This window comes from Corvus cornix, chromosome 15 (assembly GCF_000738735.6).
Source record: "Corvus cornix cornix isolate S_Up_H32 chromosome 15, ASM73873v5, whole genome shotgun sequence".
Classification (NCBI taxonomy): domain Eukaryota; kingdom Metazoa; phylum Chordata; class Aves; order Passeriformes; family Corvidae; genus Corvus; species Corvus cornix.
The window spans coordinates 4,315,665-4,338,533 of NC_046345.1; the positions used below are offsets into that span (position 1 = coordinate 4,315,665).

Here is a 22,869-nt window from a genome sequence, read left to right on the forward strand (position 1 = left end):
GGCACCGCGTGGGCTCCGGCCCGGGCAGGGGGGGGGACAAGGATGGACACACGGAGTGACCGGTGACACCGCACTGACCGGGGTGACCAGCGGGGCTGGCAGCCATGGTGAGGGCTGAGGGGAGGGTGAGGGGCTGAGGGGGCCGTGGCGCTTCCCCCTCACCCCCGTGCCCAGCTTTGACAGGGATAATCGACCGCGCTTATCGGGATTTGTGGGGGGGCCCGTTCAATGCCCCCTCCCCGGTGTGAGGGCCGGGCTGGGGGTCGCCATCCTGAGGGTGCTGTGAGGGCCGGGCAGGTGCGAGGCCGCCCCTCCGGCCCCCTCACGGAGCTCCGGCACCGGGCAGGGAAAACAGGTCCGGCTGAGGGCGGTTGGTACCGGGGGCTGCGCTGTTGGAGCTCTGGGGCCGGGGCCGTGGTTTCGGGGACGCGGTTTCGGGGACGCAGCCGTGACCGCGGTTCTCCCTCTCCCCCAGGGCCTGTGAATGCTGCCTGCTGCACTGCTGCTGCTCGCTGTGCTTCTGCTCGTTTGGGCCAAAATGTCCAGCTCTCGGTGCGAGCAGGAGAAGGAGCCGGAGGAGAGCCCCGCGGGGCCGCCCCCCGCAGCCGGGCCCCCGGCGCGGCCGAGCTCCCCGGGCCCGCGGGCCGGGCGGGCGGGCGCGGAGCAGGAGCGGCTCGGCGTGTACAACCCCGCCGCGCTGCGCCGCCCGGCCCTCGCCAAGTTCGTGCTGGGCTCCTTCGACGACAACTCCTCCGATGACGAGCTGATGGCCACGGCCTTCAGGGTGGGCCGGAGGCGCAGCAGCCTGGCCGGGGTGGGGGGCACCGTCTCCGAGCCCTCCGCGGTGAGCGCCGTTCTGGAGCCCAGCGCCGGCATCAGGTGAGGATGGCAGCCCCCAGGGGCGGGAGCGTGGCCGAGAAAGGATGTCCCAGTTCGGGAGGGTGGGTGCTTGTGGTGGATGCATTGCTGTTGGTAAAATTGCGGGGCACATGTGCTGGTGCTCGTCGGAACCCCAAGGTGATGCCCCCAATCCCACTGCCTTTGGGGGGAGAGCCAGTGTCCTTGGCTGTGTGACAGCAGTGCCACCTGCATGACTGTGGCAAGGACCAGGGCAGGGGGTGCCCCCCCCAAATCTCTAGTTTGGATGTGGGGCAGCTCACTCCCTGCTGGCTGCACCGGGCAGCTCCCATGGGAACGCAGCTGACATCCAGCAGAAACAACTGGAAGCCAAATCCCTCTGCCTGCCTCCTCTGGCTGCTCTGCTGCAGCTAAAAATAACAAACCTTTGGCTGCAGGGACGTGCTGTGACACTTGACAGCCCGACAGTGGCTCTTGCCACGCTGGGTTTGGGGTGGTGTTGCCAGCAGTATCCCTGCTGCTCCTCCATGCTTCCACAAATAAGGAATTTTCCTTGTGTCCTGCCTGAGTCACGTTGTAGACGTGGTTGGTGACCTTTGCAGGACAGGCTTTGTAGGGGGTTTGGGGCTGGAGGAGGGCTCACTGGAGTGGCTCTGGGCTCTCTGGGGTGGCCCTGGGCTCAGTGTCAGCCACCACATCCCACCACAGGCCCAGCATGTCAGGGCTGCACCTGGCAAAGAGGAGCCACAGGAAGATGGACCTGCAGCGGGATTTTTCCGTCGCCTCCCCAGCTGAGTTCGTCACCCGCTTCGGGGGGAACCGTGTCATCGAGAAGGTCTGTCCCCACACGTCCCTGCTTGTGCCTGGGTAGAGGGTCACTGCTTTTCACAGGGACACCTTTGGGTGCTGCCTGAATGTCCTGTGTCCGCCGGGCTCGGAGCAATGGCAGCCCAGAGCTGTTCATCCCATGGCTTCACTCGCTCTCACGGGGCTGGGAGAGGGAACCCCATGCAGCAGCTTTGCACAAACAATGCCCAAAGTCCCATCCTCGGTTATCCCCAGCGCCAGACATCAGAGATGTCGTTGAGGAGCCTCATGCTCCGCCGGGATGTACAACCAGCTGTCGGGGAGCTCCTCATTAACACATCCCCCCTGCTTTGCTCCACACCCATCCCTTGGGGCAGCAAGGACAGGGTTCACCCTGCCACCCCCTTGTCCCTGTCCCCCCAGGTCCTCATCGCCAACAATGGCATTGCAGCAGTGAAGTGCATGCGCTCCATCCGCCGCTGGGCCTACGAGATGTTCCGCAACGAGCGCGCCATTCGCTTCGTGGTCATGGTCACCCCCGAGGACCTCAAGGCTAACGCGGGTAATTCCTGAGAATATCCCAAAAGGGAAGTTCCCTGCCTGGGGCTGAGGCAGAGTGGCCCTTTCCTGCACAGCCTGGAGTCACACACTTTCCTCCTGTGCAGCCAAATCCTGGAGGGAATAGTTTTTCCCCGCTGCAGCCTCCCCAGGATGGAGGATTTGGGAAGGGGTGCCACTCAGGGATCTGGCTCCCCCTAGCCCCTGTGCTGTCTTGCAGAGTACATCAAGATGGCAGATCACTACGTGCCTGTCCCTGGAGGGACCAACAACAACAACTATGCCAACGTGGAGCTGATAGTGGACATTTCCAAACGGATCCCAGTCCAGGTAGTGGCCATTCGTGTGTCTCCCACCTCTGTCCCAAGGGAAGTTGCTGGGCAGAGGGGACACCCCAAAAGGGGGTGATGTCCCTGCATGCTGAGGAGCTGGGCACAGTGGGAGATGCCAGTGCAGGGATAATGCTCCCACTGCTGCTTCTCCTTGTGCCAGGCGGTGTGGGCTGGCTGGGGACATGCCTCGGAGAACCACAAGCTGCCAGAGCTGCTGCAGAAAAACAGGATAGCTTTCCTAGGTAAGGTCACACTGCTTCTCTGTGCTGGGTGTTGGGCTGGAGTGTGCACTCACAGTCACTGCCAGGGACACTGCACTGGGAATGCCCCTTTGGTGCCTCTGGCATGCCCACCCCATGGAGTGGCAGTCCTCAGGCTGGGGCATTCCCAGGAATCCTCCTGTTTCCTGTGTTTTCCAACTGATGCAGTATTCACAGAGGGACATCAGGTGGGAGCAGACCTTGTGGGATTCCCAGCCTGAGCTCCCCGTGGAGAAGGGTTGAGCTTCGTCCAGAGATGGGCAGTGGGTTTGGGGGGGTTCCCGCATACCCAGTCCTTGCAGAAGGCTGGTGGGGTTGGCTCAGTGATGTGGGGATGGGCTGGTGGGTTGGGCCCCCCTCAGCCCTTCTCTCCCTCTCTGAAGGTCCCCCCAGTGATGCCATGTGGGCACTGGGGGACAAAGTCGCCTCCACCATCGTGGCGCAGACTCTGGAGATCCCCACGCTGCCGTGGAGCGGGAGCGGTGAGTGCTTCCTCGCAGCCCCCACACCCTCCCTGCTCCCCCCTTCCCCTCCTCCTTGCTTCTCTTTCCCCCCAGAGCAAGCACCAGGATTGGGTCCTTGGCCCAGCTGGCAGCTGCTGGTTTGGGCAGCGGGATTTTGGAGATGGGGTGCATGGAAACAAGGGAAATGATGGAATCCTCAGATCCCTGTGCACAGCCAGTGTGCCACCCCAGCCGTGCCACCCTGGTGGTGACCATAGCCCTGGCCACATCTGCAGGTCTGGTGGCCCAGTGGTCCGAGGAGGACCAGAAGCATCAGCAGGCCATCAGCATCCCCCTGGAGACGTACGCGCAGGGCTGCGTGAAGGACGTGGAGGAAGGCCTGGAGGTAAAGCTGAGCCTGTAGGCAGCTGCTTATCTCTTGCCCAGCATGATTCCTCCTCAGAACCTGCCTGCCCTGGCCCTTCTGGCCTCCCAGCACGTCACAGTGACACAAGGCTGTGGCAGCAGCAGTTTGTCCCTCTGCTGGAGGGATGTCACTCGGGATAATCCCACTCAGGGATGCCTGCAGCTGTGTGGGCTGTCAGGGTGGTGGGCTGGGGTCCAAAACACTGCAGTCACCCCAGCCCTTGACCCTCTCAGGTGGCCACAAGGATCGCCTACCCCCTGATGATCAAGGCAGCAGAAGGTGGCGGGGGCAAAGGCATCCGAAAAGTGGAGGCAGCAGAGGAATTTAGCGCCTGCTTCCGGCAGGTGAGAGGCGCTTGGAACCCCCATCCCTGTCCCCATCCCAGCAGGATCCTGCTCCCACCTGGAGTACCTTCCACTTCCTTCCGGAACTCTGTCTCCATCCTGGGATGAATTTTGGGGCATGATGCCAAAGCACGACCCTCTCCTCTGCTGCAGGTGCAGGCGGAGGCGCCCGGATCCCCCATTTTCCTGATGCAGCTGGCGCAGCACGCACGGCACCTGGAGGTGCAGGTCCTGGCAGATGAGTACGGCAACGCCATCTCCCTCTTCAGCCGTGACTGCTCCATCCAGCGCCGCCACCAGAAGATCATTGAGGAGGCACCGGCCACCATCGCTGCGCCCACCGTCACCGAGGTGATGGAGAAGGTGGGTGGCCTGGTCTTGGGGCAGCACCAGGTTTTAGTGGGAAACTGGGCTGGGTTTATTGGGGTTTTAAGGAAGGGACCCCTGAGCTGAGCAGGACTCCGTGTCCAGGGTGGTTGGGCACAGGAACAACCTCCCCAGGGAAGTGGTCACAGCCCTAAGCCTGCCAGAGTCCAGAGAGCGTTTGGACTCTCAGGGACATGGTGGGGTTTTTGGAGCGTCCTCTGCACAACCAGGAGTTGGGTGATGATCCAGCGGGTCCCTTCCAAGCCAGGATGCCCCACGATTCCATGATGCAGGGGTTTCCCTCTCCCACAGTGTGCTGTCCGCCTGGCCCAGATGGTTGGGTACGTCAGTGCAGGCACCGTTGAGTATCTGTACGGGGAGGATGGGAGCTTCCACTTCCTGGAGCTGAACCCCCGGCTGCAGGTGGAGCACCCGTGCACGGAGATGGTGGCGGACGTGAACCTCCCGGCTGCCCAGCTGCAGGTACCTGCACACACACACACAGAGGTCACTCCAAGGGTGTTAGAGGAGGCAGTTTGGGGATTTAGGGAGGAGCACTGGGCTGGAGCCTGGCAGAGGGAAGCTGCCCCATATCCCATCGTGGAGGGTGCAGGTGAAAGCAGTGTGGCAGCTTTCCTTCTCCTCTGGCTTCCCGCTGGGAACTCTCCATTCGGACTCTCTGTCAGCGTCTCCCTGGCAGCTCAACTCTTGTCTCTCCTGCAGATTGCAATGGGCATCCCCTTGCACAGGATAAAAGACATCCGGGTGCTGTATGGGGAGAGCCCCTGGGGCGACACCCCCATCTCCTTCCACAGCCCCTCCAACCCCCCCGTGCCCAGGGGCCACGTCATCGCTGCCCGGATCACCAGCGAGAACCCCGAGGAGGTGAGCTGGGGGTTGGGGTGGGGACAAGGGGACTCTGCCACCTGTGGGGTTGATCTGGGCAATGTTCATGGGATCAATGCCATCCATGGGGGTTCCCCTTCCCTGTCTCGCTGCACGAGTCTCAATCCTGGTTCCTCCATCTCTGCTCTGTCTTGGCTCAGGGTTTCAAGCCCAGCTCGGGGACGGTGCAGGAGCTGAACTTCCGCAGCAGCAAGAACGTCTGGGGGTACTTCAGTGTGGCAGCAGCCGGGGGGCTGCACGAATTTGCCGATTCCCAGTTTGGGCACTGCTTCTCATGGGGAGAGAACCGGGAGGAGGCCATCTCGTGAGTGTGATGGGATGAGCTGGAGGGTGGGTGTCCTTGGGAAGAGGCACAGTCGGTGTGAGCTGGGAAAAGTGTTTTTATCCAACAGGACCAGAACGGTGCTGCTGTGCTAAGCACCTGGCTGGCTGGCCAAAGCCAGAATTTTTTGGACTGTGGTGGTGCTACGGCCCCAGTTCATCCAGCTGATCCTCCAGGAGATGTTGTAGTGATCTGCTGAGCATTGCTTAAAGCCTGTGAGCAGCAGTGTCCATTCAGGAACTGAGCAGCAGTTTCATTCAGGGCTGTTTCATGGCCAGGTTGGATGGGGCTTGGAGTAACCTGGTCTAGTGGAAGGTGTCCCTGCCCATGGCAGGGGGTGGAACAAGAGAATTTTTAAGGTCCCTTCCAACCCAAACCATGCAGTGAAGCAGGTTGAGCGCCTTGAGTACCTCTCTGAAGGTGCTGGGGGCTCAGGAGCTCATCACCTCAGGAGCTCATCGCCCCAGGCCCTGAAGCTCCCATATTCCCTCTGCTGAGAGCCAAGTGCCACCTTCTCAGTCATTAATGAAGGGCTTTGTCCCTAAAAGGAACATGGTGGTGGCCCTGAAGGAGCTGTCTATCCGTGGGGATTTCCGGACCACGGTGGAGTACCTGATCAAGCTGCTGGAGACAGAGAGCTTCCAGAACAACGAGATACACACGGGCTGGCTGGACGACCTGATCGCTGAGAAAGTGCAGGTGGGGGTGACCAGCTCCCAGGGTCACCATTCCCCTTCCTTGGGATAAGACCCAAACCCTGTTCTTTTTGCCCCCACAGGCAGAGAAGCCGGACACGATGCTGGGGGTTGTCTGTGGTGCCCTGAACGTGGCGGATGCTGCTTTCAGGACGTGCATGACTGACTTCCTGCACACGCTGGAGAGGTGTGGAGTGGGGGCTGCTTGGAGGGGACTTGGTCATGGGGGAGGCACCTTTCACCAGATCAGGTTGCTCGGAGCCCTGTCCAACCTGGCCTTGAGCACTTCCAGGATTGGGGCAGCCACAATGGAGACATGAGTGTTGCTCTTCTGGGACATCTTCCTTTCATTTTTGCTTTGCAAATTTAGTGAGAGTAGTGCTGTGACAGGCAGGGACAGTGTGGCTCACAGCTCTGGCTCCTCAGCTATCACTTTGTCTGGACATTAGGAAAGGCTTCCCATGGCTGGGAAAACAGCTTTCAAGGGGAAGTGGCTTGGCTGTGCAGCTTGCTTTTGTTGTTCAATATCAAGGTTATTCCTCCGGCCTTGGAGGACGCCCAGGGCTCTCCCATGCACCTTATCTGAGTGTTTTCCCAGTGCCTGGCCTCCCTCCAGATCCGGCTGTGCATGGTGCTCACGTGGGTCACTTAAAGCTGACACTTGTCCCCTCTGGTCACCGTCATGCCCTCTGTCCAGGAGGGAGCACTGCTGACATCCCACATACTTGGAGAGGCTGGGAATGCCTGGGGCCTGATCCCTCCATTGTGTTTCAGGGGCCAGGTGCTGCCAGCAGCCTCCCTGCTGAACATCGTTGATGTGGAGCTCATCTATGAGGGTGTGAAGTACATTCTGCAGGTGAGGGCAGGGCCACGCTCCCCCCAAACCAGCCACAGCGCTTCTCAAGGGGTCAGGGATGTGCTCCTGTCCTGAGGGAGAAAGGTGAAATAAATACAAGGTTGTCCTTTAAAAATGTGCAACATAAAAATGAGGTTAATAACCTCATAACCTTAACAACCTCGTTTTAACCTGACAGACATTTCCATACACCCTGTTGCCCTGAGTTTATTAAGGGACTTCCTTTTCTTGCTTTTAAACCCAATTAGTTGGACTTCATGCAAAACTCCCTACTCACAATGAAAGTAGCAGGTGAGCCATGTGTTGCACCAGCTCTGGGCTGGGAGTTGAGTTAAACCAGCTCTGGGCTGTGTGTTAAACCGGTTCTGGGCTGTGAGTTAAACCAGCTCTGGGCTGTGTGTTAAACCAGCTCTGGGCTGTGTGTTAAACCAGCTCTGGACGGAGTTGAACAGCTCCTCGGTGCAGCCTGAAGTTGTGCCTCCTGCCCTCCCAGCCCAGCCCCATCCTGTAGCAGCAGCTGTTGCCCTGAGCATGGCGAGGTGCCCCCCCCAGCCCCAGCCTCGCTATTGAGTGTGTTTTGGGGTTGCACTGAGGGTGTCCCCTGCCCGCAGGTCGCCCGCCAGTCGCTGACCACGTACGTGGTCATCATGAACCGCACGCACATCGAGATCGACGTGCACCGGCTCAACGACGGCGGGCTGCTGCTCTCCTACGACGGCTGCAGCTACACCACCTACATGAAGGAGGAGATCGACAGGTACCCCCTGCCAGGGCCCCCATTCTCCCTCCCCGATGGCCAGCAGCCGGCTGGTGACACCTTTCCCTCTCCCGTAGGTACCGGATCACCATCGGCAACAAAACGTGCACCTTCGAGAAGGAGAAGGACCCGACGGTGCTGCGCTCGCCCTCCGCGGGGAAGCTGCTGCAGTACCTGGTGGAGGACGGCGGCCACGTGGACGAGGGGAAGGTTTTTGCGGAGATCGAGGTGAGCTTTGCAGAAGATCTGGAGAAGCAGCATTCGGCAAAGACGGAACCCCGCAGCGCTGCCGTGATGCTCGTGGGATGTGCAGCCCGCGGGTGCTGCTGGCTCGCTGACGGTGTCCCCCTCCTCCCCAGGTGATGAAGATCATCATGACGCTGGCGGTGGAGGAGGCGGGGCGGCTGCGCTACATCAAGCGGCCGGGAGCGCTGCTAGAGGCCGGCTGTGTCATCGCCCGCCTCCAGCTCGATGATCCCTCCAAAGTGAAGCCTGTGAGTCTGCTGGGGGGTGCCACGCTGCTGTCATCTCCTACTCAATCCCGGTCGGCATCCTGGGAATGCTCCCTAGGGGACAAAACAGAGGAGGTACCCTGATGGGGCATCACAGTGATGGTCATGCCACGTCTTTGGGCTCTGCTGGGGCTCAGGTGCAGCTCCACATGGATTGCTCTGATTCCTCGGTGTGGCAGGGGCTCACATGCACTAAAAATGTGCATTTATAGCACTAAAATCCCCAGTTTTTCTCCATTATTTTCATGATGGACACTGGCACATCCACAATGCTGAATGTCAGGTGCTTCCTCTCTATCTAACCCAAAGCAGGGGTTGTGCTGGTTCCTTTGGGGCAGCTGCAGCTCTCAGGGGCCCTGTCAGCAAGGCCAGTTCAGCCCACCTCCCTCTGCCCTCTCCAGGCACAGCCGTTCACAGGGGGGCTCCCAGCCCAGCAGACCCTCCCCATCACTGGTGAGAAGCAACACCAGGTTCTCCGCAATGTGCTGGACAACCTGACCAATGTCATGAATGGCTACTGCCTGCCCGAGCCCTACTTCAAGACCAAGGTGGGTACCAGGCTGTCTCACGCAGTTGCCACACGTTTGCCACGAGGGCAAGTCGGGCAGCACCAGTGGGAATGGGCAGCACCACCTCCTGCTCCCACAGGTGAAGGAATGGGTGGCACAGCTGATGAAGATCCTGCGGGACCCTGCCCTGCCCCTGCTGGAGCTGCAGGAGATCATGACGAGCATTTCGGGAAGAATCCCGCTGGCTGTGGAGAAGTCCATCCGGAAGGTGATGGCACAGTATGCCAGCAACATCACCTCAGTGCTCTGCCGCTTCCCCAGCCAGCAGGTGAGTGGCAAAAGGGGCTCACGCCCTCTTAACTGGAGCCAGCTGGGAGCTCCTGCCTGAATTTGTGCTGCCAGGATTTTATAACAAATTAAATGAGTGAGGGAAATCTGTGGGGGTTCGTATTTTCTACACGTGTTTGGTTTTATTTGTGTATTTGCATTGATTTGTGTGTTTCTTTTTATATTCATTTGTCACTTTGCATTTTTCATTTTGGGGAAAAAAAAAGCCACAGAGAAAGGCTCTGCATGGAGTAAGGAAAGGGGGAGCTGGCAGCCTCATGCCCCTGAGCCACCCCAGACCCTGTCCCCTCTCCCCACAGATTGCCAATGTGCTGGACACCCACGCGGCCACGCTGCAGAGGAAGGCTGAGCGGGAGGTCTTCTTCATGAACACACAGAGCCTGGTGCAGCTGGTGCAGAGGTGAGCTCTGTGCTGTCTGTGACCCTCCTGTCCCCCCACGGCCACCTCCTCTCAGCTCAGTGGGCTCTTTGCTCCCCAGGTACCGCAGCGGCATCCGGGGCTACATGAAGGCAGTGGTGCTGGACCTGCTCAGGCGCTACTTGCAAGTGGAGACACAGTTCCAGCATGGTGAGGTCTTGGGGCTCTCTGGGGAAACTGCAGGGCTCTCTGGGGGCTGCAGGGCTCTCTGGAGGAGCTGCAGGTCTCACCAAGTCCTGCCCCACAGCTCACTATGACAAGTGTGTCATCAGCCTGCGGGAGCAGTGCAAACCCAACATGACCCCTGTGCTGGAGAGCATCTTCTCCCATGCCCAGGTGGCCAAGAAGAACCAGCTGGTGATCATGTTAATTGTGAGTAAAGCCCGTGCCTGAGACTCCAGGAGCAAAGGCTGGTGGCAGGGAGGAGCCGAGGCAGCTCTGCATCGCTTGAAGTGTCCATTCCTGCCTCGTTATCCCTTTATTTTAATTACCTCCCCTCTGTGGTGTTGTGTGATTATACTTGGGTCAAAGAGAGCCCATTTTAGTGCCTTGGGCCATTGGCTGGATGGGGCTGGGGTGCAGGATGAAGCCATCCCATGTGGGACTGGGGTGCAGGATGAAGCCATCCCATGTGGGACTGGGGTGCAGGATGAAGCCATCCCATGTGGAGCTGGGATGCAGGATGAAGCCATCCCATGTGGAGCTGGGATGCAGGATGAAGCCATTCCATGTGGGACTGGGGTGCAGGATGAAGCCATCCCATGTGGAGCTGGGATGCAGGATGAAGCCATCCCATGTGGAACTGGGATGCAGGATGAAGCCATTCCATGTGGGACTGGGGTTTGGGATGAAGCCATTCCATGTGGAGCTGGGGTTTGGGATGAAGCCATCCCGCACAGCGAGGAGCCTGAGCTGAGCCATGGTGGTATGACATTGCAGGACCAGCTGTGTGGCCGTGACCCCACGTTGACAGATGAACTGACGACCATCCTCCACGAACTGACACAACTCAGCAAGACTGAGCACTCCAAAGTGGCGCTGAGAGCCCGGCAGGTCAGCCAGCATGATGTGGTGCCATCCCATTTCTGTCCCCGTTCCTGTCCCCCATGCTCCCAGCTCCTCTCTGCCCTGGCAGGTGCTCATTGCCTCTCACATGCCCTCCTACGAGCTGCGGCACAACCAGGTTGAGTCCATCTTCATCTCCGCTATCGACATGTATGGACATGAGTACTGCCCTGAGAACCTGAAGGTTGGGAATTGCTTGTTTTTCCAGAGGGAGTTTGGGTGGCTTCGGGGAGGGATTCTGGCTGCAAGTGGTTTAGTCTTAAAAATAGCTAAAAAGCACTCAAAGCCTTGCTGCAGTGGCTGTGTGGAGCAGAGGAGGGGTTGCACCCCAGTGCTGCCAGTCCCCATCCGTTGCTCCACACTCTGGCAGGGAACAGACATGTGGATTCATATCTGGCTCTAGTGGTGTCCCCATGGTGGGCTGGGTGTTCCAGGGCACCCTACTGAGTTCCACATTGAGGGACCCCCTCAATAGGGCAGGGAGGTCTCACTTCATCCTTGCCCTAAATTTTGCTTTCTTCCCGCAGAAACTGATCCTGTCAGAAACCTCCATTTTTGATGTGCTTCCTGTGTTCTTCTACCACACCAACGAGGTGGTGCGCATGGCAGCGCTGGAGGTGAGGGCTGGGGGGCACAGAGGGGGCCTGAGGGTGGCATGGGGGGCCCAGGGGTGGCAGGGCCACGGCGGTACCTCCTGTGTTCCCTCACAGGTGTACGTGCGGCGGGGGTACATCGCCTACGAGCTGAACAGCCTGCAGCACCAGCAGCTCTCTGATGGCACCTGCCTCGTGGAGTTCGAGTTCATGCTGCCCTCCTCCCACCCCAACAGGTACAGGGGTCCCTCCCACACACCTGTCCTGCTCCCCTGGACTTTCCACAAAGCTGGCGAGTTTGTATCATCCCTTCCATGCAAAGCAGGAGCTGCCACTGCACTGTCCCGTTGGCAGTGGAGCAGGATGAGCCCTCTCCGGGTCAGGGTCCCCTGTGGGAGATGTGGTCCCACACGGTGCCTCCCCCACAGCTGACACTTGCTTCCCATGGCAGGATGTCAGTCCCTATCAGCATCTCCAACCCTGACCTGGCCCGGCACAGCACTGAGCTCTTCATGGACAGTGGCTTTTCCCCCACAAGCCAGCGGATGGGAGTCATGGTGGCCTTCCGCAGATTTGAGGACTTCACAAGGTGGGGGTGCAGGGACATGCCTGGCCAGTGTTTGTGTATTTTGGTTGCCACTGCAGTTGTTGGAGAGCAAAATGGGGTGGAAGAGTCACAGTTGGGGGCAGCTGGGCGGTGCTGGAGGCAGCTCCAGTTCCCACCACAGCTGCAGACTGGGTATTCTCAGTACAACACTTACCTTGTGGGGACACCAGGTGGCTTTTGGGGACATGTAGAACCTGGGGCACAGGTTAAACCCCTCTGCCCATGAACACAGCAGGGCTCAGAGCTGCCTTTCATGAGCTGTGGGTTTGCCGTGGGGCTGTTGTGCTGGTACCTGTGTCCCTGTCACACTGTCACAGCGGGTCCCTGGCGCTGTCCCTTCAGGCAGGGGGTGGGCACAATGTGCTGGCCTGTGACCCCATCCCTGCTGTTTGGGCAGGAACTTCGATGAAGTGATCTCATGCTTCGCCAACTCTCCGTCGGACAGCAGGCTCCTCAGTGAGGCACAGGCCACCACCTACGATGAGGAGGATGCCAAGGTGGGCATGAAGTTGCTGCTGATACCCCCAGATGGTGCTGGGACAGCAGTGATGCTGCTGGCCAGGGTTGACTGTAGGGTTTTGTTGCCAGAACATCCGTGAGGAGCCAATCCACATCCTCAACATTGCGCTCTGCTCAGCTGACCACGTGGAAGACGAGAAGCTGGTGCCCATCTTCAGAGCCTTTGCCCAGTCCAAGGTCTGTCACTGGGGCTGGACCCTCTTTTTGTAAACCTTGCAAGCCAGAACACTGTACCCCAAGGCACTGCCTCCTCTCCATGCCGTGTACCCCAAATTGCTGCAGCTTGGGTTGTGTTTGCTGCCTTGGTGGAGATGTTTAAGCTCTCATGACTGGTGGCATCTTCTGTTTCCATGTAGAAAAATATCCTTGTTGAGTATGGTCTCCGGAGAATCACGTTCCTCATTGCCCAGCAGGTGAGTGCAACAGCCTCTGACATCTATAAATACCATCACCTGAGTGATGGATGGACCCACTGTGCTTCAGGAGCTGGGAATTAATTAATGAGCCATTCAATGAGTGATTCATCTCCTGTATCATCCTTTATCCTGCTCATGTTTCCAGTAACATGGCTCCTGCAGAGCCACAGAAGCCATCACAGAGTGGTTTGGGTGGGAAGGGACCTTAAAGTTCATCCCATTCCACTCCCTGCCATTGGGTGGAACTCTGCACTATCCCAGGTTTCTCCAAGCGCCATTCAGCCTGGCCTTGGACACTTCCAGGGATGGGGCAGCCACAGCTTCTCTGGGCAGCCTGTGCCAGGGCCTCACCACTGTCACAGGGAGGAATTTCCTCCTAAAATCCAACCTAATCAATCCCTCCCAGCCCTTTTCCCTTTGCAGGAGAGCAAAGCCTGCCAGGTTTTTTCTTTTTAATGGAGAATCAGAACAATCCTCCGCAGGCCAGGACTATTCATGTTGCCTTCTCTCTCCCTTTTGCCGCAGAGAGAATTCCCGAAGTTTTTCACATTCAGAGCCAGGGACGAGGTAAGATCCTGTGGGAGCAGTGGGAACGGTGCTGGCGTGGCACCGGCCCGGCCCTGGCTCACGGCTGTGCCTGGCAGTTCGCAGAGGATCGGATCTACCGGCACCTGGAGCCGGCACTCGCCTTCCAGCTGGAGCTGAGCCGCATGCGCAACTTCGACCTGACGGCCATCCCCTGTGCCAACCACAAGATGCACCTGTACCTGGGGGCTGCCAGGGTGCAGGCGGGCGCCGAGACCACCGACTACCGCTTCTTCATCCGTGCCATCGTGCGCCACTCCGACCTCATCACCAAGGCAGGGTGGCACAGGGGCCCGCGGGGGCACAGTGAGGGTGCAGGGGTGGCCTGGCCCCTGCTGAGCCACCTGCTCCATCACAGGAGGCCTCCTTCGAGTACCTGCAGAACGAGGGCGAGCGGCTGCTCCTGGAGGCCATGGATGAGCTGGAGGTGGCCTTCAACAACACCATTGTGCGCACTGACTGCAACCACATCTTCCTCAACTTCGTGCCCACCGTCATCATGGACCCCTCCAAGGTGTGTTTCTTGGGGTCCTGCTTCCTCTGTCCTGGAAAGGTTCCCCTGATGTGGAGATGGAGGTTTTGTCATCCCCTGTGCTCAGGACCACCCGCCACCATCTCTCCCTGTCCCCTGTGGAGAGGGTGGATATCAGCACCGGGCCCAACCAGGAGGCATGGAGAGAGGGAAGGATCTCACCCAAATCTGAAATGGCTCTTTGGGGTGGAGATGCAACAGGGCTGCTCCAGCCTTGGCATGGTGTGCTCAGTGTTGTCCCTGGGGCCACCGACCCAGCCGTGTGCCATCCTGTGCGCAGATCGAGGAGTCGGTGCGCTCCATGGTGATGCGCTACGGCAGCCGCCTCTGGAAGCTGCGGGTGCTGCAGGCCGAGGTGAAGATCAACATCCGCCTGACGCCCACTGCCACCGCCATCCCCATCCGCCTCTTCCTCACCAACGAGTCTGGATATTACCTGGACATCAGCCTCTACAAGGAAGTGAGGGACCCCGGCACTGGCAGCGTGAGTAACCCCAGTGGTGACTCCAGGAACCCAACCGCGGCTGCCTGGGTGATGCTGGGCTCCATCAGAGCTCTGGGGGGGCTTCTGCAAAACTCCTTGTGGACCTGAAGTGCTGGTCTGCCCAGAGCCCCCAGACTTCCAACAGCATTCCCACAGCTGGATTGGTTTCATTCCTATCTGTCTGCATCCAGCTGGATTCCTTGGGGTGGTGCTTTGTTCAAAGTGTGCTGAGCTCCATCCAGTTGGATTCCTCAGTGTGATACTTTGCTCCAAAATGCATTGAGCTTTATCCAGTTGGGTTCCTTGGGGTGATGCTGGTGTGGAGCTGGGCAGTTTTGAGTGCTGAAGGTGAAGGTCACTGTTAGGGTGTCACTGGTACTGGCAGCACAGTAGTGTGACAGTCCCCTCAATAGCAAAACAATGGGTGGAAAATCACCTTGGCCAAGCAAGGGTCAGCAGTGCTCCAGCAGAAGAGTCACCATGACATCCAGGGAAGGCAGCCAACGCTCTGCTCTCCTCTCCAGATCATGTTCCAGTCGTATGGGGACAAGCAGGGGCCGCAGCATGGGATGCTCATCAACACCCCCTACGTCACCAAGGACCTGCTTCAGGCCAAGCGGTTCCAGGCGCAGTCCTTGGGCACCACCTACGTGTACGACTTCCCGGAGATGATCAGGCAGGTGAGTCTGGCTGAGCAAAAAGAAGCTCCAAATTACTGTGTTTGCTCTTCATCCCCACCCTCCCCAAAAATTCCCACCTGATGAAAAGGTCCCTCTCCTTGAGCTGTCAAATGAGAAAACAAAAAGAGCCCAAGCCCCAACACTTTTGGTTATGTGAAACATTTCTACACCAATTCCTAGCTCTTGAAATTCCTGAAACTAGATGGTCTTTAAGGTCTCTTCCAAGCCAAACCATACCAAGCCATGTGTTGTGTCTCCACAGGCTCTCTTCAAGCTGTGGGGCTCCTCGGACCTGTACCCCAAAGACATCCTGACCTACACTGAGCTAGTCCTGGACTCGCAGGGGCACCTTGTGCAGATGAACAGGGTCCCTGGAGGGAACGAGGTAGCAGGGAGTGATTTGGGAATTGGGCAGGGGAAGCAGGTGGGAATGGCTGGTGGCTCCATCTGGCTGCGTTTAAAGCTTGGGAGATGCTCCTCAACCATTTTGTCTGTTGGTTAATGCCACCTGCAGCTCAGCCCTTGTGTCTCTTGGCCATGGCACTCAGTGCTCTGGTCTAGCTGACAAGGTGGTGATTGGTCAAGAGTTAGACTCAATGATCTTGGAGGTCTTTTCCAACCTGGTGAATTCCATGATTCTGGGCTTCTTGGGAGGATTCTGCCCTGTAACCTTGTGCTGTTTCGAGCCAGGTGGGGATGGTTGCTTTCAAAATGAAGCTGAAGACCCCCGAGTACCCCAAAGGCCGGGATATTGTGCTCATTTGCAACGATATCACACACAAGATCGGCTCCTTTGGGCCTGAGGAGGACCTGGTGTTCCTGAGGGCCTCGGAGCTGGCGCGGGCCGAGGGCATCCCCCGCATCTACATCGCTGCCAACAGCGGCGCCCGCATCGGCTTCGCCGACGAGATCAAGCACATGTTCCAGGTGGCCTGGGTGGACCCAGCTGAGCCCTACAAGGTGTGTGGGCACCTCCCCTCCTTCAGCACAGGGAACAACAGAGGGTTTACCTGGGGAAGGAATGACCAGAGCTAGACCAGGATGTCAAATTGTGGGTTTGGAGCAGGCGGTGAGGCCACACCTGCACCCAGCACCGTGGGGATGGTTCCTTTGGCTTCTCCCAGGTGGTGGAGGTGGAGGTGCCAGTGCTGGCATGGCTGCTCTGTCCAGCTCTAGTCCCTGAGCTGCTGCACAGCATGGTTTGGGAAAGGGCCATGTCCCACATGAGTATGTGTATGTGGGGCTCCACAACTCATCCTCCTCCTTTTTCTTTGCAGGGCTTCAGGTACCTGTACCTGACTCCCCAGGACTACACAAGGATCAGCACCATGAACTCGGTGCGCTGTGAGCACGTGGAGGAAGGCGGCGAGTCCAGGTGAGTCCCATATCCCATGAGACACACGGAGATATCCCAAGCTCTGCCCTACACCCCACCAGGATGCAGCTCCCACCTCAGCATCCTGCCAGGCACATCATGCAGGTGAGTGCTTCCCACACCACGGCTCCACTTTCCCCACAGGTATGTCCTCCTGGACATCATTGGGAAGGACAATGGATTTGGGGTGGAAAACCTGAGAGCTGCTGGTACCATTGCTGGGGAATCCTCCCGTGCCTATGATGAAATAGTGACCATCAGCATGGTACAGCTGCTCCCCTTCCCCTCTCTGCTGCTCCCCTCTCTCCTGCTGGCTCTTAACGTCACCCTAGGAGGGATAATGGGCTGCAACAAGGAGGCTGAGCCCATCAGAGCAGTCTTCTCCAGGTGCTCATGGTCTGTGCTGCAGCCCCAGTGACCCCACGTGTCCCTGTGTGTGTGCCCAGGTGACCTGTCGTGCCATCGGGATCGGTGCCTACCTGGTGAGGCTGGGCCAGCGCGTCATCCAGGTGGAGAATTCCCACATCATCCTCACGGGTGTCACGGCTCTCAACAAGGTACCAAGCTCTGGCTGCGTGTCCTCCATGGCACTGTCCTTCCCACCACTACCTGTGTGGGCTCCTTCCCTGCCCCATAGGAAGAGGTGGCAGCTCCCTGTGTATCATCTCATGGGACCTCTCTGGGGGAGCTGCAGCTGTGCTGGTCTCACTGAGCAGGGAGAGAATGACCCCCCACAGCTTTTTGGTGTTGCTTTGGGGGCCAGGGAATTGCTCCTGGGGTAGGGTGGGATGGCAGAGGTGCCTTGGGACCCCTCCCCAGGGACAGGACCCATCTCTGGGTAGAATCCCATTGGTTTGAGCTGAATTGAAACTGGGTTCACTAAACCTGTGCAGTAAAGCAGGATCCTTTCACTTTAACATCAGCCTGGACAGAGGTGGAAATTCAGCCTCAGCCCAGAGGGAATGTGCCTGTGCAGAGGTTTGGGCTGACAAACAGAGCAAGGGAGCAGCTCCTGTGTCAGCAGAGCCCCATGCATTTCCCTTGGGAACTCTGTCTAGGTGCTGGGACGGGAGGTTTACACATCCAACAACCAGCTGGGAGGAGTGCAGATCATGCACAACAATGGCGTTTCCCATGTCACCGTCCCAGATGACTTCGAGGGGGTCTACACCATCCTGCAGTGGCTCTCATACATACCCAAGGTAGGAGGGTGCTGCAGGGTGGAGGTGGGGGGTGTCACCCATACCTGGCTGGTGACCTGCCCTCGGGGTCTCCCCTGCAGGATAACCAGAGCCCAGTGCCTGTCACTGCCATAAGTGACCCTGTTGAAAGAGAAATTGATTTTGTCCCTTCCAAAGTCCCCTATGACCCCAGGTGGATGCTGGCAGGGAGACCCCATCCAAGTAAGTGAGAACAACCCAAGGCCTCTGCAGCACTGCTCCCAAATGCATCTTGTAGGTGCAGAAGGTGCTCTTGGCTGTGGGTTGGTGCTCAGGAGCCCTTCAGTGCTCACCCTTGCACCATTCCATGTTCTCCTGTGCTCCACAGCTCTCAAGGAGACCTGGCAGAGTGGCTTCTTTGACCAGGGCAGCTTCATGGAGATCATGAAGCCGTGGGCTCAGACCGTTGTGGTTGGCAGAGCGAGGTACTGCTGGGAGCAGGGATGGAGCTGGGATCCTGCATGTGTGCCCACTCACCTTCGAGCCCTGGCTGTGGCACTGCTTTTGGGATGGTGGAAGGGGAGCAGCTCTCTAGTGGGGCTGGGGTGGGAGGGAGCTGGCCTTGCTGAGCCCACCCTGCCCTGCTGCAGGCTGGGAGGTCTCCCCGTGGGCGTCATCGCTGTTGAGACCCGCACCGTGGAGGTGATGATACCCGCCGACCCCGCCAACCTGGACTCGGAGGCAAAGGTGAGTGGGGTACAGCTGAGGCCAGGTGGCATCTGAGAGGAGGCTGGAGGGGAGGGAAGGGAGCAGTGATCCTTGAGCATGTCTTGATTTTCCTTAATTCAGGTGAAATCAAGGATGCTAGGGTACTTTGTTTTCTTCCAGCTGTTTCATGCAGCATTCCAGGAAGAACTGGCACAGTCTCAGCTGCTCACTGTCTTTTCCAGATAATCCAGCAGGCTGGGCAGGTGTGGTTCCCAGACTCTGCTTTTAAAACAGCCCAGGCCATTCGGGATTTCAACCGGGAGCACCTCCCACTGATGATCTTTGCCAACTGGAGAGGCTTCTCCAGCGGCATGAAAGGTACCCGTGCTTGGGATACCCAGATTCCCATGGTGTGACAAACCTCTGCCACCCCACGGGGTCGTGGGATGGCCCAGCCTACCAGGGTCTGCACCACTCTGGGATGTGGGGTTGGGCTGGGGAGGTCATGGGGCATGGCAGTGCACAGGTCCCATGGGTTGGTGGCTTCCCGCTGGTTGATTTTGGGGTGCTTTGTGTCTCCAGTGGAGAAGGTGGCTTTGGGCAGCTGGGAGGAGGCTGGGGCAGTGGCAGTTGGGACACCCAGCCCCTGAGTCCCTTTGGCTTTCAGACATGTATGACCAGATGCTGAAGTTCGGCGCTTTCATCGTGGACAGCCTGCGGGACTTCAAGCAGCCTGTCCTGGTGTACATCCCTCCCCACGCGGAGCTGCGCGGCGGCTCCTGGGTGGTCATCGACTCCACCATCAACCCCCTGCACGTGGAGCTCTACGCCGACAAGGAGAGCAGGTCAGCATCCAGAACACCTGTGGGTCATCCAGAACACCTCTGTGTGTCAGCTGCCTGGACATCTTGCCCTAGAATTTATTCTCCTATGCAGACCTTGCTTTACCAAATGTCCCTTCCAGGGGAGGCATTTTGGAGCCTGGAGGAACAGTGGAGATCAAGTTCAGAAAGAAGGATTTGGTGAAGACCATGAGAAGGATTGATACAGTCTATGCCAAGCTGGTGGAGCAGTTGGGTAAGGGAAGGAAGGGAGTTTTGGGTTGTGGACATGGGTAGTGTAAGTTAAACATGAGGCTCAAGCACTTCAGTGGCAACCACCAGGAGTCCTTTGGTGTCCCTCTGGAAAAATTCTTTGTGTCTTTTCTGTTGGTGGAGCTGGGAGGATGTGGTGGTGCTTTAGAACACCTGTATCTCCTGGGGCCTCTGTCAATGGGTTAAATGGGGCTGGGGTCTTCTCCCGTGCTTTGAGATGAAGGATGGCCGGGTTGAATCGGTTCCTGATGCACTGGGAGCTCCTTGCCCCTGTGTTACAGCACAGTCCCACAAAGTCCTTGCAAATGCCGCCTCCCCTCTCCCGTGGCAGGAGCTGAGCGCGGTGCGACCTCTTGGTGGCCGTGGCCTCTGTGGCTGTGGTGTCAGTGCGCCAAGGAAAGAGCCGTGGCTCTGGGCGTGGTGGCTGATGTGGGAGCACAGAGGGGACCCCGTGGTGGCATCACCAGGGGGCTGCTCAGCCCGCTGTGTCCCACAGGGACCCCCGAGCTGTCGGAGGGGGAGCGCAGGGAGCTGGAGAAGCAGCTGAAGGCGCGGGAGGAGCTGCTGCTGCCCGTGTACCACCAGGTGGCCGTGCGCTTCGCTGACCTGCACGACACCCCGGGCCGCATGCAGGAGAAAGGGGTCATCACGGTGAGCCGGCAACAGGGGAGGGCTCTGAGGTGACAGACAAAGGCGGGGAGAAAATCCCCTTCCTGTGACATCCCTGCCCCGGGGCTGCTCTCTGCCCTCCATCCCGCCGGAGCTGGGAGCGAGCAGCCGCCGGCAAACCCGGGCTGTGCTCCGGTTTCCGCAGGACATCCTGGAGTGGAAGAGCGCCCGTTCCTTCCTCTACTGGCGGCTGCGGCGGCTGCTGCTGGAGGAGATGGTGAAGGGGGAGGTGCTGAAGGCCAACAGCGAGCTCAGCCACATCCACATCCAGTCCATGCTGCGGCGCTGGTTCATGGAGACGGAAGGAGCTGAAAAGGTACCTCCAGCCCCCGCTTCCTGAGGCACCTCCACAGCCAGGGCATCCCGAGGGATCTCACCTCGTTCTCCCATCATTCAGAGGTTTCAGTGGTGCCTCAGTGTGTTGTGGGAATGTGTGAGGAGGGGCGGTGAAGCAGCCCTGAGCTAGGGCTGGCTCTTCAAATCAGGTGACCCCAGTTGGGTGCTGGTGCTCAGCGGTGGCAAAGTGGTCCCCAAATAATTATTTTCTGCCATGACAGGGCTTCCCAGGGCAAAAGTGGGGTCTTTAGCATTTGAGCTGCTCTCAAATGACACACACATTGCTGTGACTGCCTCAGGAAGTAGGACCTGCAAGAGAACCTTTTTGCATTTTAAATGGTTTGCAAATGTTTCCTGAATTTCAGCTTGCAGATTGAACTTTTTACCCCGTGGCTGCAACATGGGGGAGTGTGCCGTGCCATAGGTGCAGGACTGGGAAGAAAAATCCCAATGCCTGCATTTGAGGCTCCAGGAGGAAGGGGGAGTTTGGGCTGTGCAGGCAGCAGGATCCCCTGCCCACGGTGCTGCTTTCCCCAGGGCTACCTCTGGGACAACAACCAGGTGGTGGTGGAGTGGCTGGAGAAGCACATGCAGCAGCAGGACGGCACCCAGTCGGCCATCAGGGAGAACATCAAGTACCTGAAGCGGGACTACATCCTCAAGCACATCCGGAGGTGAGTACCTGTGGGAGCTGGGATGAGAAGTGGCATGCTGATCCCTGGCGTGGGAACAGCAGGGGATGAACACCAGGCAGTTCTCACTTGGGCCTCTCAGGAAATTGCCCTGTGCCTTGCAGCTTGCTCCAGGCCAACCCCGAGCTGACCATGGACTGCATCGTGCAGATGGCTCAGCACATCACCGGGCCACAGAAAGCCCAGGTCGCCCATCTCCTGTCCAGGGTGGACACTGATGATCCCTCCTGAGCTGGGCAATTGCCATGGGGTAGGAGAAGCACCAGGACATGACCAGACCTCACCTGCCCACCTGGTTCCTCAGCCCTTGAACTGAAGCCTTGGACTCTTGCTCATGTGCCTAAATAAAGGACGTCAGTGCTTGTATTTTAAGCCATGGAGATGGTCTTGCCATCCATACAGAGTCCCCTCTGGCACTGGGGGTGATGCCCAGAAGATGAACTTGTCCCGAGCCAAGCCTGGAATCTGGACCTGGTGCAGAACTTGGTTTTAAAAAGAATCTAAAATATTTTCCAGTTTTAGTTGCCAGCCCTGGCCTTGGTCTTTCAAACAAGCACCAGGTCAGACACGTCTCACCAGACTGGACAGAGCTGGAGGCACAGACCCCTGGCCAGGGCTGGTGTCCGGCTGGCTGGGCTCAAGCTGACTAGGCACCAAGACCAGGAAATGAGAAGCAGCCTCCAAGTGATGCTTTATAAACTGCAAGGAGCAATTTTTGTCATCCTTTCCCTTGCTGGGGGGCAAAGAGTAGATGTGACCACGAGCAGCTGACGGCCCAGGAAAGACCTAAGTGAGCTGATCTGGGAGCTGCTCCTGTGGGAATGTCCAAGGATCCATCAGAGTTTGACTGACCTGACTGTTCCTCTCGTCCATCTCATGTCCTTTCTGGCTCCTGCAGAGCATGGAGTGGAAGGAGGATGGCTCCAGGTGCTCCTGCCCCAGTGACCTGGCTCCTCCTTGGAAGCAGCGGAGCCAGGGGGAGCTGTCACCTGCTGGGACCTGTACCCTGCTGCTCAGGTAGCCTTTAACCATCTTGGTCATGGAAGGGAAATTTGAAGTTTTCCAGTGCCTCTGGCTGTGTCATTTCCCCAGCACAGATTTACCCTGGGCTCAAAAGGAGGAGGTGGGATGGCCACCACGGAAGATGGGAGACCTGGCTCGAGAGAGAAGGTGTTGGACACCTCCTGGGACTGAGCTGGGGGGTCCCACAGGGCCTGTGGGAGGTCTCCCTGTCCTGGGGTGGGGATGGGAAGGGTCTTGGGAGTCGCTTCCTGGCTGGAAGGTGTCACTGCTGACAGGCAATAAAGTGAGCTCAGCTCCCAGGGAATTTCCTGACCTCTGTGTCTTCTGTCATTGTCCTGAGCTGGGCCTGGTGCCTGTGGCACTGGGCAGCCCCTTCCCTGTGGCACAAGACCTGTTTGGGGTGGGGCAGCTCTGAGCATCCCTCCTGTCAGCCTCTGTCCCCACTCCAGAGCTTTTCCAGGCATCTCAGAGGGTTCCAAGAACAGAGTGACACGGTGGAGGAAGAACTCTTAGAGTAAATACCTGTAAACTCTTGCTCTCCTGGAGGATTTGAGCCAAGGATCCACCTTCAACTTGGCCATAGGGTCTGCAAAGGGGAATGAAACCTGGGAAA

General features: G+C 58.4%; 1 protein-coding gene across 1 annotated transcript; it reads left to right on the forward strand.

Annotated features, from left to right (window-relative positions):
- Window positions 1-680: 680 nt before the first annotated feature.
- Window positions 681-22,568, forward strand: ACACB (acetyl-CoA carboxylase beta). The gene is made up of 52 exons (XM_039560876.1): window positions 681-879; window positions 1,567-1,693; window positions 2,089-2,227; window positions 2,444-2,553; window positions 2,716-2,797; window positions 3,199-3,297; window positions 3,555-3,664; window positions 3,919-4,029; window positions 4,183-4,392; window positions 4,708-4,878; window positions 5,119-5,280; window positions 5,442-5,605; window positions 6,172-6,322; window positions 6,402-6,505; window positions 7,093-7,174; window positions 7,786-7,931; window positions 8,009-8,159; window positions 8,291-8,425; window positions 8,845-8,991; window positions 9,092-9,280; window positions 9,600-9,700; window positions 9,780-9,868; window positions 9,966-10,090; window positions 10,658-10,771; window positions 10,854-10,967; window positions 11,311-11,400; window positions 11,494-11,612; window positions 11,828-11,965; window positions 12,381-12,480; window positions 12,572-12,679; window positions 12,859-12,915; window positions 13,444-13,485; window positions 13,563-13,778; window positions 13,862-14,017; window positions 14,316-14,519; window positions 15,044-15,199; window positions 15,462-15,584; window positions 15,890-16,159; window positions 16,477-16,574; window positions 16,719-16,839; window positions 17,021-17,131; window positions 17,633-17,776; window positions 17,857-17,977; window positions 18,123-18,219; window positions 18,385-18,481; window positions 18,685-18,820; window positions 19,110-19,287; window positions 19,407-19,519; window positions 20,033-20,187; window positions 20,351-20,521; window positions 21,079-21,215; window positions 21,338-22,568. Exons 1-52 carry the CDS (start codon window positions 767-769, stop codon window positions 21,462-21,464), a joined length of 6,831 nt encoding a protein of 2,276 aa, XP_039416810.1. The 5' UTR covers window positions 681-766; the 3' UTR covers window positions 21,465-22,568.
- The last annotated feature ends 301 nt before the right edge of the window (window positions 22,569-22,869 follow it).